Source organism: Pyxicephalus adspersus, chromosome 10 (assembly GCF_032062135.1).
Source record: "Pyxicephalus adspersus chromosome 10, UCB_Pads_2.0, whole genome shotgun sequence".
Lineage (NCBI taxonomy): Eukaryota > Metazoa > Chordata > Amphibia > Anura > Pyxicephalidae > Pyxicephalus > Pyxicephalus adspersus.
The window spans coordinates 1784281-1804258 of NC_092867.1; the positions used below are offsets into that span (position 1 = coordinate 1784281).

Genomic DNA, 19978 nt, shown 5'->3' on the forward strand with positions numbered 1-19978 from the left:
TTGTGCAGAAAAGAATGAAACCTCAAATTATTCACAAGACAAAGGTCTTGTGAACTCTCACAGCTTTTTGTAGTTGAGTAAAGTTGTGGTACAGCTCCTATACCAGAAAAATAAAAGCAACAGTGCAGCCAGAAGTGACTTGTCGGTTTTAATGACCATGATCCATTGCAACCGAAGCCATCTGCTTAAAATGCTTCCCAACTGCTCCAATTTGGAGAACGGCTAAGCCTGCTGTAGAATGTCAATTGCAAATCTGATATGGCCTTGATGATAGCTATGGTCATCAGGGGGAAGATCAAAAGTTATCTTGATGTACTTTTTGAACAGACATAACAAAACACTTTTCATATCATATTCAATTGGCCCAAATGGTGCACATCAGAAAAGTTTGTTGTTTGAGTTTGCATATTTGAATCTATTTATTTGAAGGAAAATAAAATGATTAAAAAACATCAGTTTATAAAATTAAAGCCTAAATATCAAATTAGACCATATTGATTTTTCTTTAAGAACAACAGTTTGCATAGAAGTTGGCCACATTGTATATATGTTTTCAACAGTGAAAAATAATATTCTTCCTACAATGCATTATAGGCATTATCTACTCAACAGAGATTTCTGAAATAAATCTAATTTGCTTCTTTTTTTGTACTTATGGGATTGTGAAGTCAAAAAGCGCAATGAAATGTAGAAGGAATGGAATCTCTGTATGAAACTTCCTATTTATAATAATGGACCTATCTCCTGGTGCCATTAGCCTATCAGCCAGACTCCGTAATGGCAAATCTTCCAGTGTAAGCACTTTAGTACTTATCTGATTTCTGAGAAGTCCATTAAAAGGCCGTTATGACACACATGGGCACAAATCTTGTCTATAGAAGAGTGATTGAGTCGGTCGAGGGGCAATTACTTAAAGTGTTACAGGCGAAGGTTTAGGATAAAGGAGAATAAACTTTGCCACATGGAAAAAATAAAATGAAAATGGAAGTAAAGGCCAAGGACTGCAAATAAAGAAAAAAAGAGATGGTGAACAAATAGTTACATGTGAGAAATGTGGAATTGTTCTCAGGCATTTATTTTAAACATTTATTTTATTAATAATAATAATAATGTATTATTAAGGAATAAATATTGTGAGATGATTTTACATTTACTGGTGGTGAATCAATCACTGTTAAAACAAATAAACCTGGAAAAGTCACCTGCAGTGAATGTCAGATTCAATACTTATAAATATGCCGATGTGTTGGAAACAGCACGTGGAACTTTTGAATGATCAAGCATTGTATGGTAATTATAGGCTATGGTTGGAGAAATGTTCATCCATACTTTCCCTTTTCTTTCAACCTTTGTGTCAATTTTTTTATTTCTCTTCTCACTCATCCTTTTCTATTTTTCTTTTCTATCCTATTCTTTTTTTTCTCCTCCCAATTGTTCATTTTGTTTTTCCTCTTATCCATCACCTTTTTTCCTAACCTTTTCCCTTCCCATACTATCTGGCCTTTTTTTCATACATTAGTGTTTATTTCAGACCTTCCTATTCCTATCTTTGATTTCTGATTATTTCATTTTTAAATCCGTTACCCTTCTACCCCTTCCCATCCATTATTTTCTTTTCTCATCTATTTCCTTTTTTTCTCTCCCTCATTCCCCTTCTGATCCATTTCTTACCATTTTCATTCATTCCCTTGTCTTCCATACTTTCTTCTTCCTAACCATTCCCTTCCTTTTTAACCCAATCTCATTTATTACATTTCCTTTTCCTTCATCCATTACTCTTCCTTCCATCCCCTTCCCATTCATTACTTTCATTTCCTATTTCATCCATGCCATTCTGATCCTTTCATGCATTAGGTTGACCCCATCCATCAATGTCTCTTCCCATCTATACTTATCATCATAGGTTTTATCTTTTGTTTCAATTTCCTCTTATCTATTGTATTTTCCTCTCCATGTTATCATTTGATTTTTCTTCTCATGCATTATCTTTCCTTCAAACTCATTTTCCATCATTTCTTCTTTCTTCTACATTCTCTGCTTTCCCAGTCTTTATATTTTGCATCTATTTATATCCCTTCCCACTCAAAGAGATGGGAAGGTAGGATAAAGCAATTTCATTCACATCTACACTTCCTAGTTGCTTTTTCTTCTTATTTAATCTCTTCCCATTTTGTCAATTCTTGTCCATTATCTTCTTTCCTCTTCATTCCCTTCCCATCCTTCCCTTCATTCCCATCCACTATTTCCCTTCTGGAGTAGTCACTTCCCATGCATTCATTTTCTTGTTGATTTTTTTAATTCTATCTCTTTTATTTCCATTTTCCATTCTGCTTTTTCCATTTCTTTTTGAGTTCCCTTCCTTTCCTTTTTTTTTAAACTTTCCCTTAATGTTTACCTTTATGTATTTCCTTCTTTATCTTCCACTTTCATTTTCTAATTACACTTATATACAGTCAATACATAATAAATAATTAAATACAGTTGTATTCATTGCCTCCCTAATCAGACAGAATCCCTATGATATTGTACAGTTGATAGAATCTTCCTCTGAAACAGTAGTTGCTGAATTTCTCTCGTTTATGTGTACATAGAATACAAGATTAAACTGTCTTCATCTCGAAAATGTCTGAAAAAACTCCAAACAAGGAGCTAGAGACTCCATAATTATTCTTTAATTAAAGCAAGCGTAGGTGGCTTTCCCGAAGGATGTTCACTTAACAGAGTTCTATTGATCACTCCCATTTTCTCTTCTCCTTGAAGCGATATTCTGCTTATTCTAGACACTGGGAGATTATGATAATAAAACATTCATTTAACCTTTCACGATATGTTGAGCAGAAGTTATATGTTATATACAAATAAAGGCGGCTTCAGCTCTCAGAACATTTCTTCCATATTGGTACAGCTGTTTTATAATAAACCCGTCTCAAGCACCTGAAACTTAGCGTATAATGAAAAGAATACAAAACAGAGATTACTTCTAATGCAATTACACCTAAATAATCAATAGATACAAGCAGCTAAAGATATAAGCATACCTTGACTTCTTCTGCAATTGAGATTGGACCTCATCTCCTAAGAATCCTTATTGGCCTGTGAAAATGTTTGTCATTGTCATTGGAAGGGGAAAAGGCCAAAATTGACTCTTACAGGAAAAGTCAAGCTTTCCATTTGTCTTCTTTATCCGGGTTTAGTGGTATATTATTCTTTTTTCACAGAAAGTAAGCACATTTTCTCTATACAGTATGTATGGTCTGATATACTAAATGTGTGAATTGATTAGGATAGGTCTGGAGCAAGAAAAAGATGGAAAAAGAAGTGCAGCTATTTTCACTAACCAAAAGGTTACACAGTTTGGAACGTAAAAGTAAAAAAGAAAGAGTACTTATCTGAATGGTGGATCAAAGAAGACTTAGGGGTCCTCATTTGGTGAATAGATGTTTGGGTTGAATTAATTACCCCTGCTCAACTATTCCTTCTCTACCAGTGACAGATTTCAGGTTCTCATTGGAATAGCCTTTTAGTAGTCATAGGTAGGGATGAATTTCCTAATTGAAATGGTAAAAGGTAAATATAGTGGTAATTATTCATATTTAATTGGACTTATTCTTGTAATGTTGAGAATATTTTGTAGCTTTCCCGAACCACTTTACCCTGAAATGTAACAAGACAAATATTGATTGTCCAAGAACAGAATGGAAGGTGTCAAAGTTGTGTAAAAGCTTTTCTAGCCTCAAACTTCCATCCTTGTTATAAGAAAGCTTGCATAGATGTCTACCCTTTGATATACATGGCTAATGGTGTGAAATAATGTTGAAATAAAACAGTATTGGCCTTATATGTGAAAGGCAGAAGCTGTTGAAGACCCCTGCCCTTGTTCAGGGTTGGTTGCTCCAATTTAAATGAGATTATCCTCTTCCATGCCTCCTGCAAACCAGTTGTGTTTGCTTTCAAAATGTGCACCTTGCTATTAATATTTTATTTTTCTCTCTTTTCATTCACTCCATTCCTTATAGTCATATTGTTTTTTTTTTTTTTAGAGGGACTTCTGCGTGATGGGGGAGAGGAAGACCTATCGTAAAAGGAGACCTGGATCCAAGTGTATGCTGGGGAAAGATTATCTACGGACCATCACAGAGCCATGTCTGTGTTCTCACTGGGACTTTGAATGGTAAGTTATGTGCACTGTTCATATGGCTTTGTTACCAGTTCTGTGTGATGTATGGGTTACTGGAGTGCTAGACATAACATCAACCAGCTTATTAGTAAGGATAGTCTGCCATGTTCTTACTATGTCAACATTTTGGTGGGGTACCTCTCAAGGAAAAAGTAGATTGGGATTACAGAGTGATACCATCTTTCGTTTGCAAATATCCAAACAATGCCTAACAGTACACGACAATCCTAAAGAGACCCTGTTCCTGGATTATTTATTTCAACAACAATCTCCCCACAAGTTTTTAGCTAAGTTATATACAAGTCATCCTTGTGTGGGAATCTTGGATATGATGCCAGCATTGAGTTTTTACTCAAGAAATGTGCGTATTTTACCTTTTACTGCAGCATCTATATAAATGTTATGCAGATAGGTGAAGGAAGGGATGGGGAAGGAAGGGGGCTATGCTGAGAATTGACTCAAATTGACCCTCAAATTAGTGAAACGTAGAAATTCAGATTACACTGCATGTGAGTAAAACATACTTTTTGATAGGATATCTTGAAAAGTTAAAATAATCTAGATTAAACATATTTAAGCAAGCAAGGGTCTACCAATGGAGGGTTCCTAGGTTAAATTTGGGTTAATAGTTGCCAAGCCTGAATAAGTCTACAATGGAGGCACAGTGAGGGAATGAGCAGGCTTTTGATGGCAATCCTAATGTGTAAAAGAAGATTTATTTATTCACACATTGATTGTGTCCTATTTCCAATAAAGACCAACTGTACTACTGTTTGATTCTAAGTTATACAAACTGTACAGACAAGTACCTAAAACAATAAATCAGGATGTCAGAAGATGTTTAACAAACAAAATCTCAAGGTTCTGACGCGTTTTGCCACTTGGCTTCTTCATGATGAAGGGTTGTACCATGAACCCTATCAGGAATAACTTCTAGAGAATCCCTTCCATAATTACCATTTACAAAACTCATGTTACATTAGCATAATAGTCAATGGAAAGAATTCCATTTACATTGCTGGCCAGTGGGAAAAGGTAACCCTTAAAAACATAACTGGTGTCAGTTAAACTGACCTGACAGGTCAAGGAACCTCTGGAGGAAAACCTGGTTGAGAAACACTGTAGTAGAATGCTGGGGAAGCTAGAAGACGACAAGAGGAGAGGATAACATAATACGTCTTTTATGTCCAGAATGAGCTATTTGAATTTTTAATGGAGCTAACAGAGCTGTTCTAAATGTTGACTGAACTCAAAGCACGGGCCATTATGGTTTGCAAGGGTACACCATTGTAAAGTTTTATGTTATTTAGCATTGTCTTTGGCCTTGTGGTATATTTTAATTGCCAAGTTATTAACCAGCAATAAAATAACTTCATAGCCGCCTTGTTTTTCGGAAGGAATATAGTAAATGAGTAGCAATGTCCTTGCTCAACAATACAGTATTTAGATGTAAATGGTGCTTGTACATGTTGTTCATGTATTTATCGTTGTTACCAAGGGAACACTCATAAACTTAGAACGATCATATAAAATAACATTGGAGGAGCAGAAGCATCGGTATTATAAGCAGAGCTAAAGCTAATAAACTCTGATATAGAACAGGTTGTAAAGCTAGCTATATGTGATTTGATCTCAATTCAATTTCAGTTTGATTGACTTGTTCACTATAAATGTTGTCCATCGATAAACAGTTGATTCTCTACAACAGTTGATGTAAATCAATCTCTAAAATCTGTTCTTTCAGTTTACAAAGCTAAGTCAATGTGTCCATGCTCTAAACTTTTATCCAACAGAAAAGCTCTCAAAAACCCATTGGAACAGCCATATTCAATTAGGGTCCCATGGAATCTTGGGGTTCCACAGGGTATTTATTATTATTATTTATTATGTTTTCAATGGCTTACCTAAGTTATGACTAACTGACCTTCCATCCAATGGTGGCTGCATAGCTGCAGGTCCAGTGCCACTTGGTAGAACCCACGGCCTGTCACCCGTGTTCTTTAAGCTGTCTATAAGGGAGGTATTCTAACCACCGTTGGAAGGCCCGATTCATACCTTGGAGGAAAAAGCATTGTTGGCCGCTCCTGGGCACGTAGCTAACTGCACAAGAGCAATCGTATTTGCATGGAAAGTGGGTAAGGGTTGCAGCTCCGGAGCAGTTCTTAAAAAAACCGAGCCTGCAGTGAAAAGACCGATCGCTTTCTGGAACAGCTCTACAATCTCACAGAGCCACATGCAAAGAAATATTTCTTTACACTTCCATTAACTTGAATGGGAGAGGTTTGGGCCAGGGTTGAAACTAAAGCAGAAAGTTGTGGTTCACTGTGGAAGTAAATGAAAACCCCCTAAACAATTATTGAATCAATGCGTACCACATCCCCTTATGAAACAATGGAAAAAGAGGTGAGTCCTAGTTCTCTGTTTGGAGTAAAGAAGCCTTTAAAAGAAAATGGGGCAGAAAGTGTGATTTGTAAGGAAATTGATGATGGCAGTTTCATGAAAACATACTTTACTTACAAGTAGTTTGTTTAAAATATTTTTAAAAAAGGAAAAGGGAAAAACACACACTTAACAAAACACACATAAAATCAAAGGAATCAAGGGGCCATATAGGCCATTAGAAAAATGTTTTCTGTCACTAGAAAGGAGGTTCAAAACTCAAACACTAAGGGTTGATAAGATCAGTTTACAAGAAAGTATTCTGCTACCCCATAAGAAGGTAAGTACGGTTCCCCCCAAACAATACACAAAACAGAGGTTGGTGGGGACAATTTTTTACTCAACGCGTTTCGCAGATCTAGTCAGCTTCCTCAGGCGTTCAGTACAAATACCTTAGTGGTGTACAGATATAGTAGTGGTGGTAGTAGCAATGATGATGGTGTACATATGGCTCAGGACCAACAAGGAGGCACACACATCTGATGCACCAACACAAAAGAACAACTGGAAAGCATAAATGGATGTAGCGTAGCTGGCTAAAAATATAATTAGCAGGAAGGGATTAGAAAACTCATTGCCAAAAATCCAGGATTTATATAAAGAACAGGGCCTACATGTTCTGTTTAAAGGACAGTGCCTACAAGGAGAAGGAATAATTGAAATCTTCCCTTGCTGCCGATTCGCAGAGATTGGAAGGCCAGTAACAAATAATTCAGCGTTCTGTGCGTGGATAGTGCCTACAAGTTCTATATAAAGGACAGTGCCTACAAGTTCTGTATAAAGGACAGTGCCTACAAGTTCTATATAAAGAACAGTGCCTACAAAGTACTGGTAAAAGGGCTACAAGAGGGGGATAGCCAGTAGAACACTTGTGAATAAAAAAGAAAAAGGAAGAAAAAAAAAGAGAAAAAAAATATTCAAAATTTTAGGTTTATCAGGTTTTTACCCAATCGTTACAGCTACATATGCTGAAGTTAGAAATATTAATAATGATACACATTGAAGGAAATCCAAACCAAGACTCTGGTAGGGGAAAATGTGGATGGGGTGGGAAAATGGGAGAGTTTTACATCTATTTTAAAACAAAGGTATCAAAGTTGAGATTCAAGCAGTATTTTTGGTTAAATACACATTTGAAAAGCATTAATGTACATGAGATCATCCTTAAGGGGAGATGGAAACTTTGTTTTTAATTCTGTGAAATATTAATGGGAGACTTTGAACAGTTAGTGAACATTTTCTTAATTACCGCGTCGCCCATAGGCACGTTTTATGATGAGAGGCTGAGCAAGCGCCGAGTGCGATTTTATTTAAAGTACAAGCGAAGACACTTCGGAACAGCAGCCTATTACACTGTCAAGGGAAAGTTGAAAGCTGTTCAGAGACTTAAAAAACATTTCATTGGTTTCCTATGATCATCATTTTGCTTTTTAGATTGTTCCAGACTGTCTGACCTTATCAGCTGCTCATGGGCAGGGCTATCCTGCGGCTTTCAATCATACAAATGAAATGCCAAGGATATACTACACCTTCCAAGCTCTCTTGAGTCTTTTGCAAATTAGATACTGTTACCAGCCATGGCACTTGGGGAACTTGGAATTTTTGCATAGACTTGGCATTTGGAAGCTTCAGAGCCACCTTGGCCAGGAACAGTGGCTTGTCCATAAAATAGGACAAATATATTATTATCACATCTTCTCTATAGTTGGATGCTCTGCTGAAGACCTTGTGGGCATAGCTGATGCGGGAATGACAAGGTTGCCATATGTTATTAGGAAGCTTAGGGTTGTCACAGTCTAAAAGGAAGAGCTCCAGAAGGATCAACAGGTGTTGTATATAGCAGGATTTACAGGAAGATTTATACATTGACCATATATTGGTGGTAATATAATCTGCTGAATAATGAATCACATTCTAATTTTTTTATAATTCTTCTTTAATGGGAAAAAATGATGTAACCCATCTTATAGTTGTTGTGCTGCCCAAAACCTCCCTATATTACAAAAACAGGATCTCTGGGCAACATATATTTGTTTGGATTTGGACAGAATGAGGTCAAAACTAAAAAGACGTGACATTAAGGGGTTCTATTTACAAATTTGTTTCACCCAAATTGTACCCAATATTTGTGTATATATATACAAATTTGAATTCAAAAGGAACACAATTCATATGTTTATTCCAATTAAAAAAAGGGTGAATTGTGGGTAAAGGTTGGGTATATTTTAGGAAAGGACATTTATAAATAGACCCATAAGAGTTTTATTTACCCAAATTTTGAAAAAAAAATGGCATTTTGGAGAACAGTGTTTGAATTAATGGAAAGCAGAATTGAGAGTTTTGATGTGAATGTTTGAGGTGGGGGGTGTGTAGTCAGGGAAGGGAGAATGTATTATTGTGATGGGGAGGCGGGAGGGGGGATGAGTACTATGTAAATCGTGAAAATAATTGGGATGTAGGTGGATGTGGTAGGAGAGAATGTGGAAGTGGTTGGGGACAATGTGAATACTGTAGGTGAGAAAATGAATATGGTCAATAAAGAGGGAATATGGATATGACTGAAAATAAAATATTAGGGAAAATATGGATGTAATAAGAATGAATGTGAAAGTGTTGGGGAAGTATAGAATGTGGGTGTGGACGGGAAAGATGAAGAAATTTGGTGATTTGGCGAAGGAAAGGGGAAAATGTGGATGTGGGAAGTGTGGGGTGTTTGGAAATTATGGATTTGCTGTGGGGAGGGCAGAATATAAATGTAGTGAATAGGGGAGAGAAAAGGTGGGGAGGTGGCAAAATTTGAAAATGATGGGGGTTGGGGGGGTTTGGCAGTGGGGGTAAATAAACCAAAATGTCAATTTCATGGGGAAGGGAATGATTTGATAACACCATATAATTCTTGTGCCAGTGTGATGTCAGACACTGGATAGTCTTTAATACGTTGTTTTTTTCTGTCTTCCAGTGACTATGGCTATGAGAGACATGGGAAGAACCAGTGCACCCCAGCTTTTTGGTTTAACCCAGCTTCAATTTCCAAAGACTGCGGCCAGGGCCAGAGCTATCTGAAGAGCAGTGGGTAAGACCGAATATCAAACCATAGTAATCATGCCTCAGAAGTAAAAACTTCATACCTGCACTATAGAATTTTTTAGGTAACCAAATAAATCAAACCAATGACAAATAAACTGAAGTAAAACACATTTGATTGGTTTTGGGTTACATTTTTCAATAAGAACCAAACTAAAATGACAAAAAAGTAGAAAATGATCAATCTAGATAAGGTAGTCCCCAGGTTAAGGACATTCGACATATGGACGACTCCTAGATACGAACGCTCCTGTGCAGGACGGAGGCTGGATGGGGGGAGGGGAGGTTTTCATGACTTGCAGAAGAAATCTTTTGCTAAACACAGCTGAGGTTTTGGGTGATCTTAGGGACTAAGCTGTTCTGCAACCTCTTGTAACTCAATAATGACCAAGACAAACTCTGCAGTTGTTTTTTAATGCACACCAAAGCACAGCTTGCTCCAGAAGTTAATGATTGTCTAGGGTTTATAATGTTTTTTTATGATTAGCTCACAGCGAGGATTTTATACGGTAACTGACACCATGGTGCCTAAAAATATGTTAAAACAAACATCTGTCCTAATTGCGTTTATTAAAATAATGTACGTGTTCCGACTTACATGGAATTTCAACTTAAGAACAAACTTACAGTCCCTATCTCGTATGTAACCTGGGGACTACCTGTATACCTAGATATTGGATACCAAATTTAAATAATTGAAGCACACTTAACTTTTATACTTGTATATTGGTACAATTTGTATCACTGTATATGTGGTATATCACTACAGCGGGGGGATTATATGTAAGTTAGGATAGATTGTTTCCTGGTGGGCTTTGTAAGTTTTACATTATTATTGCAATAATTGCCAACTGTGTTCTAATCTTCCTAAAGCTTTGGATGTCCCCACTCACCTTTGTTTGTTCCGGCTCCTACTGGAACACTAAAATCCAGCAGGGATAGTGGGGCACCCGATAAAGGGCAGACCAGGAGTACAGACCGAGGAACTTAGCACAGGGATAATGAGAACCCCTCATATTCGTAGAAGGAGAGAATGGTAGGAGTGCAGACCCTGGAGCATCTATAATGGGCACATCAGGTGTTAAAATTGCATAATTCAGCATGGGGTTTGTGGTAGACCCCCATAATTGGCACAACAGGTGTGCAGACTTGGGAACTCAGCACAGGGGATGATGGGAAACCCCTTATAATGGGCACAGCAGTGTGACGTCCTCATAATGACCACAGCAGGTGTCCAGGCCCAGGAATCCATTCACAAGGATCTCATCAGTCAACTTCCTGAGAAAGCCACCAACTCTACTTGTCCTGGTGACCATTGCCCATGTAGCATGACTGACATTTATGAAGAAATAAACATTTTGATTTGTCCCCCAAAACAGAAATAGAGGGAATGAAAGCACTTGTTGTAGTGGAGATTTACCTAATTATGGAAAAATGTGTGGTGAATCTTCAGAACAGGAAGCATAGAGACATCTTTCAAATAAGACAAAGATGTACCTAACAAAAATATGTTTGGATATACTTTAACAAAATAATATTCTTTTAAATCAATGTGTTGTTTCTGTTATGGTTTGAGTGTCTCAACCTCTTTAACTCTTTTTTACGTGATTTGGTATTGTAGGTACCGCAGGATTGTGTCCAACAATTGCACGGATGGGTTACGGGAACAGTACAGGGCCAAGGCTCAGCAGTGCTCAGGAAAAGCCCCACAAGGTCTTCAGCTTACTACAAGTGATGGGAAACTGGGTGTTCACCAAGGGCAGAATGTGACTTTCCTTGTCCACTTGGAGGAGGTGAGACAAAAAATAAAGCCTGTGCTTAGCCGGGAGGGCCACTGTGATTAGAAACCTAAACACAACGATGTCACTGATCCATTTTCATGCTAGTCTATATGAATATTGTGCTTTATGTTGACCTCATTAACCTTTTTTGACTAAACTTGACATGGTATTCTCCCTCTAGGCAAGCTATCATTTACATGAGCATTTCTCATCCTTTTTACCCCAAAGGAAACCTTGAAATATTTTTGAGATCTCAGAAAACCTCTGCTAAAATCAAATCACTGAGAATCAGTAGGGAAATGCTCCTACATTAGAACTCAATGGGATGAATGTTCCTTCTTACAATGGCGGTCAGAATGCCACGCTTCCAGCCAGCTAAATAAGTCAAAGCTGTCCTGCAGCTGGCTCTGCCAAATGGCATTGACCCTAGAACTAAGCAGGCACCATCAAATGGGATGTCAATCATCCGCAAGTCAAAGAACCCCTAAAAAATTCTAGAGGAAACCTAGCTGGGAATGGCTGATGTACACAATGGTCTCTTCATTCACATGGCTGTCTCTCTCTAGCCATGTGGTCTTTTAACTGGTGGTTTCTTTCTACACAGGCTGTCATTCACGTGGCATTCCCTCTCTAGCCAGGCAATTGTCCACATTTTAGTTTCTCTAGCTAGATTGACCTAAATGGCAGCTGTTTTCAGTAAAGGTAGTTTCCTCCTGATTGCTATATCATTGTTCCCCAAGGTATTGGCCCCACAAATTTGGAAAATGAACATTATTGCCCAGGTCTATATAAACTGGCATCTTATTATACATAAAATACACATTCATATTGCCATCTGCTATTGTTTGTACAGAGGAATGCCTAAATAGATATATCTGTTTATCTAAATAAGCTGGGGGTTACGGAAAGGTGACATCTCTACATTTCATCAATATCAATAACAAGAATATGTTGTTTGCAGGCATTTATCACAATCTACACATTTGTTTTGGTTTTTTTGTAAAATCTGGAAGAAATTGAAGAGAAAGCCACCTTGCATAAAACAAACAATCAGTATTATAAAAATACCAAAGGCAACACGTACAGTGTAAAAGGCTTAAACAAAAACATATTTATTGTTACATGCTGGTTCAGTGTAAAGCTCATACTCTTTGCTTGATCGGGAATTTAAATAAAAGTCAAGTTATTTTTCATTTGGGCAGAACTCCGAGGGCTGCCATTGGTGACTTTTCAAATTATCAGGCTCCAGGGCATCCAGATCATCTTTGCTGTACTCCATCATGAGCCTCGGGTCTTGAACAAGTATGGAACTAGAGAATTAAAAATTCTGAATTCCATTTGGTTCTCATTGTTCGACTTGTAGGATGAATTGCTATATGCCACGGATAAACAAAGAAAGACTACCATGTATACATTTGCCAAAAGCAAGGGATTGGTTGAATTGAGATTCTGAATCTCTTTCCTACTCCCTGCTTTTTCTTTTGACACTTCATAGCCATGATCCTGCTACAATATTCACTCCACAGATCCTGTCCTACGTACATTTTTGACCTGATACACAAACTCACCCTTAGTCGCCCTCTCCGCACCTTCAATGACTTTCTTCCTCATCACCTCTTCCCATGTATGATTGTAGCACTTCTATAGTCACCCTCACTTTCTGGATCTCCCTTCTTCATACCAATAGGCTTGTTCCTATTTTGAGTACATTTTAAAAGCCCCAGAACCCATTTTTTCAAACTTACGTACCAATCTTTATCTGTCTCCTAATTTATCACTACAAAGTCTCGTTTTACGCCACCTTCCTATTGTATACATGCTCTCTTCCAACTCTTAGATTGTAAAAGACAATGGGTTGTTTTTGATGAAGCAGCTCAATAAGCAAAATTTTCAACATTAAAAATATAATTTGGCTAAAATAATTGTGCTCATTCTTATCCAGGAGGTAAAAAAGGTGGCCATGGTATCTGCAGAAAGTGTGAAATTAGTTGGGGCTGTTACATATCAAGCAGTGGGTGCCGGATTAATGCCATTGGGGGGGGGCTAATATATTTGGGTCAGGTGTGCCCAGCTATACCACTATTCTCCAGACTAATTCAGCTTCTTAGTTTATACCAGCACCCTGGGGTTGCCCTTCCATTAAATTCCTGTACATTTAAGCTCAGATGTATACATTTTGTTGGAAATCCTAGGACAGAATCTATATATTTCACCACTTCACCACTAGAAGAGGTGATAAAAAATGCTGATAAGGTGCAGTACAGAAGGACACAGAACAAGGGTACATTTCATTAAAATCGTGAAACTCCTAGTTTAGCCATATAGTTCTATTACACAACTCCATTCCTACACTCTTCACTCATAACTTTAATAGTAGCGCTCGCTGAACATGTGTCACAAATGGATTTGCAGAGCAGTCACCTTATTCCACTCGAGAAAGCTCATTTCCACTTTAATTTATATTCATAAACTCGTAGATAGGGACATTGTCTGAGCCAAGTGAATCACTTTCAATATTTCATAGCCTGGCGCCCCAGAATAAGTCAGCCAGCGAGAATATTTGCGGGTTGTGTGTCTGAAGTCTATGCGTTTGGAGAAAAGTATCTAGACGGTGATGCTATTAAAATTTTACTATGGGAAGATATTTAAAGTTATTAATTGTATTTTAAATACAGCTAGTTTAAAGATGAACTCCAGGGAAACAGCTAATTGCCAGTGCATATGATATATGGGGGCTCATGGCAGAGCAGCAGACTTGAATTTTCTCTGCTTCAGTTACATACCACAGACAGGTCCTTTCTATCTCCCAAAATGTGACAGGACAGTGAAAGTACAGACTGATCACCTAACCTCTAATCCCCCTATAATCTAGTCCTAACATCAGCAGTGCAGCACTTGGCACCTTGTCCTGCTTTCCCCTTTTCTAACCTAAGCTCTTTTATACAAAGGATGAAACGGGTTGATACAAATTCAAATTTAAGTACTTTTTCAGTTTGCATTAAAAAGAAAAAAAATCTAATAATGCAGAACTGGAACAATTTAATGTTTTATATCCTTGCCAAGAAGCCTTCAGCTCCCTATGTCGCCTGCTGGTGGCACTGTGGTTTAACACACCTTGCATGTGCTTCCACTGACAACCAGCAGGTGGCTTGGCAGCTGTAGGTTTATTGACACCACCCTAGGAGTTTAGCTTTGACATCTGCTAAGCATTTGGTTTGGATATATTACTTAAATTCCCTAGTGGTTGCTTTCTTCTCTTATCAGAATATCATTTGCATAAACCCTTCAGCACAACTGAGGCAGATAAGGAGTTAAATTGGGTTTTAGATGCCGGTATCAATGGTAACTCTAATGGTTTTTCTGGACTCAGTTACAGTATCGGCTGGAGATTACCTATTCCACTACATTAGTTATTGGCTCTGAAACCCAGCACAGAACATCTGGACCAAAGATTTTCTGGCATGACTACAAATGTTAATTAGACTTTCAGCACCCGTTTCTTTCTCTAACTATTACCGGTCCCTAAAACATCTCCCCTACTGCTCCTAAACACTCCCTACTCCCTAAGTGAGGCATTATGATGAACAATTCATCTATGCTCCAAAATGGACACTCAATACTTAACCGCTCCTCCAAAAATTCTTAACACTTAACTTACCCCTAAAAATACCCCTCAGCATTCATCCTATCTCCCTAAAATAAATCCTTACATCTCGTCAATGCGTTCCTATCAGATAGGTCTCGGCTCCTCCTCACAGGCAGATTTATACCACATGCTGTGAAGATGTGTGTAAGTCCGGTACTTTTAAAGAACAATTGAATTATATGCCTTTCGAAAGTTGGTGAATTACCAACCGCTTGGGAAACTTTTGGGGAACTAACCCTTCAGGGAACGAGAATTACCAAAGTATGTAGTAAACTCCTGACAATAATTTTGCTGGTAGCAATGAAGAAGAATTTTTCATAATTGGATTACACCAAACTTCCCCTCACTGTTTCTTGAAAAGCTATGGTTTGTATTCCAGACGGAATGGATTGAAGCCTCCATAGCTAAGGAATCCCGTGTCAATGGGTTGTTTGAAGTATGGGAATCATTTATATCCTTATTGCCAATAAACACAAGAAAAAGAATTGTTTCCACCATTGAATAGACTGCATGGTATGCCTATTGCCTTCTAGATAATGATCCTCCAGCCATATACTAACCATCATCTGGATTTAATTTGTCCGACCTTAGTGTTAATCTACAGTGAAACTAATTCTACTAAATATTATCAGATACCATTTTTTCTATTACTGATGTCACTGCTCCCCGCAGGCTGCTTTTTATTGACATTAAACAAACCACAAGACACTTTAATTTACTCATTTGTTACATAAGAATCTTTTTTTATTATAGTCCCCTTACTTGTATTCAGCTATATAATGAATCTCAATGCTTGTCATTGTTATTATACCACCAATCTTTGTATAATTATTATGTTATATCATTACTCCTTGAAAAAAATGAATACAAAATATATTAAAAGAAAATCCTAAAAATTTAACTTACCCTAAAAGAATCCCTTAAAGTAAATCTTTCCTGGGAAGACATAAAGGCTGTCATTGCTATTTCTCCATTATGTAAATGTCATAGTTACCCCCTTAATTGTAGTACTTTGTGTCTCTCTGGAGTATGTCAATAATGTCCGACTTCCGTAATATTCCTGTTTTTCCAGGTTAGGGTCTCAGACCTTACTGAACCTATTTGGTCAATGTTCAAGTCAGACAACAAATATCTTCAAAGGGGAAAAACAATGGCCGCCCCGGGTGTCTTTAGATATTTACATATTCTTACCACCCTACCACGATTCCTACCACCGGTTCAAGTTATATTGTATAGGAACCCTAAAACTGTTTTTGAAGATTTATGGCCTCATTTCTCACTGTATACAGTTTTTTTTTAAATAAATATCTTGTTTCCTTCCCACTACTCCTCATCTTCTGCCTCTCTAGGCAATTTTCTACACTGGCTTCCATTGCACCAGGAATCAAATTCCAGCTTCTGTGCTTTACCTTTACAGTTCTTGTCCTACATACCTGTCGGACCTGATAGATAAATCCCCCCTAGCTGTTCCCTTCGCTCCACCAATCACCTACTAATGACTTTCTCACTCATAACCTCATGACACGCACGGCTCCAAGACTTTTCTAGAGCTGCCCCGACTCTCTGGAATGGTCTTCCTCATCCTACTTGGTTTGCTTTTACTTTCTGCACATTAGAAAAAGCCCCTGTTTCAACCTCACCTACCTGTCTTCTGTCTATTTATTTCTCACTACTTATCTAGCGTGTCATATCGCCTGATTTGTTAAAGCTCTCCAAGACTGGTGAAGAATGGATTTCTAAAAAATGTTTGCTAAAAATTGTCAAATGCTTTAAATCCTGGACCGGATTTATTCTATGTTTGCTGGATTATCCAGGTTTTCCTATGATGGAGCTTTATTAAATCAGGTCCGACGCCTGAAACCCTAATCCCCCTTCCAGTTATCCATTGGTTGGTCACTAAAGGCTATGGGAATATATTGGGAATTAAGTAACACAATTAAAATGTCCCAGTCCCTTGGGATTTCCATTGTACATGCAAAAAGGTGCATCTCCTATATGCTTATACAATCTCACGTTATCATATTGAGTACAAGATCATACGTGCATAATAAATGTGTGTTTATTATACATTTCATCCATGGAATCCCATTAGACATTTCCGAGACAAATATCTTGAATGATATAAATCAGAACACATTTTTCATTTTAAAGTATTTCTTCAATGAAGAAGCTTGGAGGAGTAGGGATTAAATGAAATGTCCTAGTGACCAGCTGACATGCGCGTTCGACAATGATGCATTATCGGCTTTAGGTTGCTTGTTATTTGTCTCCAAAACATAATATTTACCATTGGGTTGGACATTTGTGCTGACATGAGGCAGTGGGCTCATTAAATATGAGAACTTTAGGGATCAGGAATCTTATTAAACTGATCACTAGGTGAGTGGTTGGCGCCATAATCTCAAATGGTGAATGACCATTGGTTAATGGGATGAGTTTGGGTAACGAGCACAATCTTCATCCAAAAAAAAAGATAAACCACCTACTTTCTCTGCTAGCATTATTCATCATTGAATTTACATAATAAGAACACCATTTTGAAATAAATTATCTATGCAATAATATATATTTAATATTATAAGTATGGGAAATTCTATGAAATATATTAGTATGGATTATATACAGGGTACACAGAATAAAATAACAAAATTATACAAAAAAATGGATGCAATCATCTTCAGTTTACATTTAGTCCACCCAAAGGTCTATATCATACTACTGATCTTCCTTCTACTTTCTACAATTAAATTCTTCAGAGCTGTGACTGTAAACGAGGGATCAAAGATGGAGTAATTCAACACTGGTTTGGAAAAGATGCGTTGAGTTTTAGCAGTTCCGTCAGTGGTGTCATGTTGTCAGGTTGACATAAGCCAACAAACCCATTTACCTAACACTACTACCCTGTTTCCCCGATGATAAGACACTGTCTTATTTTTTTTGGAAGGCCAAAATATGCTCTAGGGCTTATTTTCAGGGGGATGCCTTATTTACCCATGAAGAAGACTACAGTACATTTTTCATTTTTCCCTAAAAAGGGGGGGCTGTCTTATTTGATGGCCCTGCCTTATCATCGGGGAAACACGGTAATAACACCCAAAGCAGATCTTTACCCATAATAAAAAAGACCCAACCTGCACAATGTAGATCCATCCTAAGCTAAGAAACTGTTCATAAGCAAAACAAAGATAGAAAAGGGTTCTACAACAGACCATCTCAACCTATTTACCCCAAAGGAACCCTGTAAATCATTTTTATTGCTCAGGGAACCCTGGCTAAAACCAATCAATTGGAGATCAACAGGGAAAGTATACTGTGTATATAGCAGAAGCTGAACTCTGAACAATGAACTAGCCCCTGAAATTTTGGGATTGTTCCTAATATTTGGCACCAATGTATACTAGTGGCACCAAAAACACTTGTTAGAAAATAATTGCACATCCTACTTTACATAGTGGATAGTGCATCCAAAGAAGATTGCACACTCCCATTCATGGCCATCTTGAAGCTCGCAGTCCATTAAGTGTTTGATTTTACTCTCTGTAGAGTATTGCTCTTTAAACGTGTTTCTAATGTTCTGTCCGTATCATGATCAGTATTGGCCGGGGTTGGATCACACGCCAATGACCTCTTTTATAGTAACACTGACTTTTTCTTACCGTTCAAATGCCTATTTTTCTCGAGCACCTGACACCAGCGCACAATGCGAGAATCTGATAAATGACTTCCAATTTAGAAAACGTGTGACCTTTAATGGATCCGACCATCTTGCGGGCAATCAATAAGATAGTTAAATCCCATGGCCTTTTGAAATATGTTCCATGTCTAGAAGAGGGAAAATCCAGAGATAAAACGTTCTGTAGCAATAATTTTGTCAAATAACTGAGGTGCACGGTCACTGCAATGCCTCCTTTCAGGGTATATTGAGCTTCTTGGACTTCAGGGGGAATTAAATTGGACCATTGGCAAGATGTATTATTTTATATTGGGTGCTAAGTCTTCAGTAATAAGTAAGTAATGCTTCCAGGTATTTATTACCTTTCACAAAAATCAAAGAACAACCAGAAAATGCCTTTGTGGGCTTTATTCTCTAAAAGGACGACACTATCTTTGTCCTGGCATCATCCAAGGTTGCCATATTCTTCCTGGACTGAGATACCACAATCATGCCAGGCTATTAATGCCAGTCTCTCATCCTGTGACTTGCTACAAAATTACTGCGATCCCTGTAAGTGCAGAGTATACTTGATTATCTGTCACAAACACCATAAGCTCCTTACTTCCTGTAGTTAGCTGAACACTTCCTCTGCTGCACTGAAACCCCAAGAGTTGTCACCCCTAGTTGCCGGTCTAGTCTTCTCCTACTAGACTGCCGAAAGCCAACCTCCAATGATGTTGACATGTGAAGATGTTCTGTTATCCATCTAAAGGAAAGTAGACAGGGCTGATAACACTGCATGGGATTTCCGCTCCGCAGAGGCGGGGTTGTCCGCTCACCACAGGAAGTTAGGGGCCTGCTGTATCTCTAGTAAGTACAAGTATTTCCAGAAAGAACATTTTGGGCCCCATATTAGGTAAACTTCCTTGGCCCCCTCTCTCATGTTTAAAAGCTTCAGCATTGCAAAAGTTAAGCTCTTTTGGGGTCCATTACAAAAGTGCCCCTTGCTCCCCCCCCCCCCAATGGCAGCCCTGGGTATTTTGCTTTTTTGTAGCTGTAATACATATACAAGATGTGGATTTTTTTTTTCTTAGTACAGATTAACTTTAAACGTCAGCCAGGCAGTGAAATACTTTAAAGCCAATTTCTGTCACATACTTCATTGTGAATGCAAACAGCCTCTGCGGGGTGCAATC

At 37.9% G+C, this 19978-nt stretch overlaps 1 protein-coding gene across 1 annotated transcript in view; it reads left to right on the forward strand.

Annotated features, from left to right (window-relative positions):
* The window catches only part of SORCS3 (sortilin related VPS10 domain containing receptor 3), a 319319-nt gene that overhangs the window by 267778 nt on the left and 31563 nt on the right, over window positions 1-19978 (forward strand). Inside the window, 3 exon segments of the mRNA XM_072423933.1 lie at window positions 4041-4171; window positions 9576-9689; window positions 11322-11493. Coding sequence (XP_072280034.1) covers window positions 4041-4171; window positions 9576-9689; window positions 11322-11493 — 417 coding nt within the window.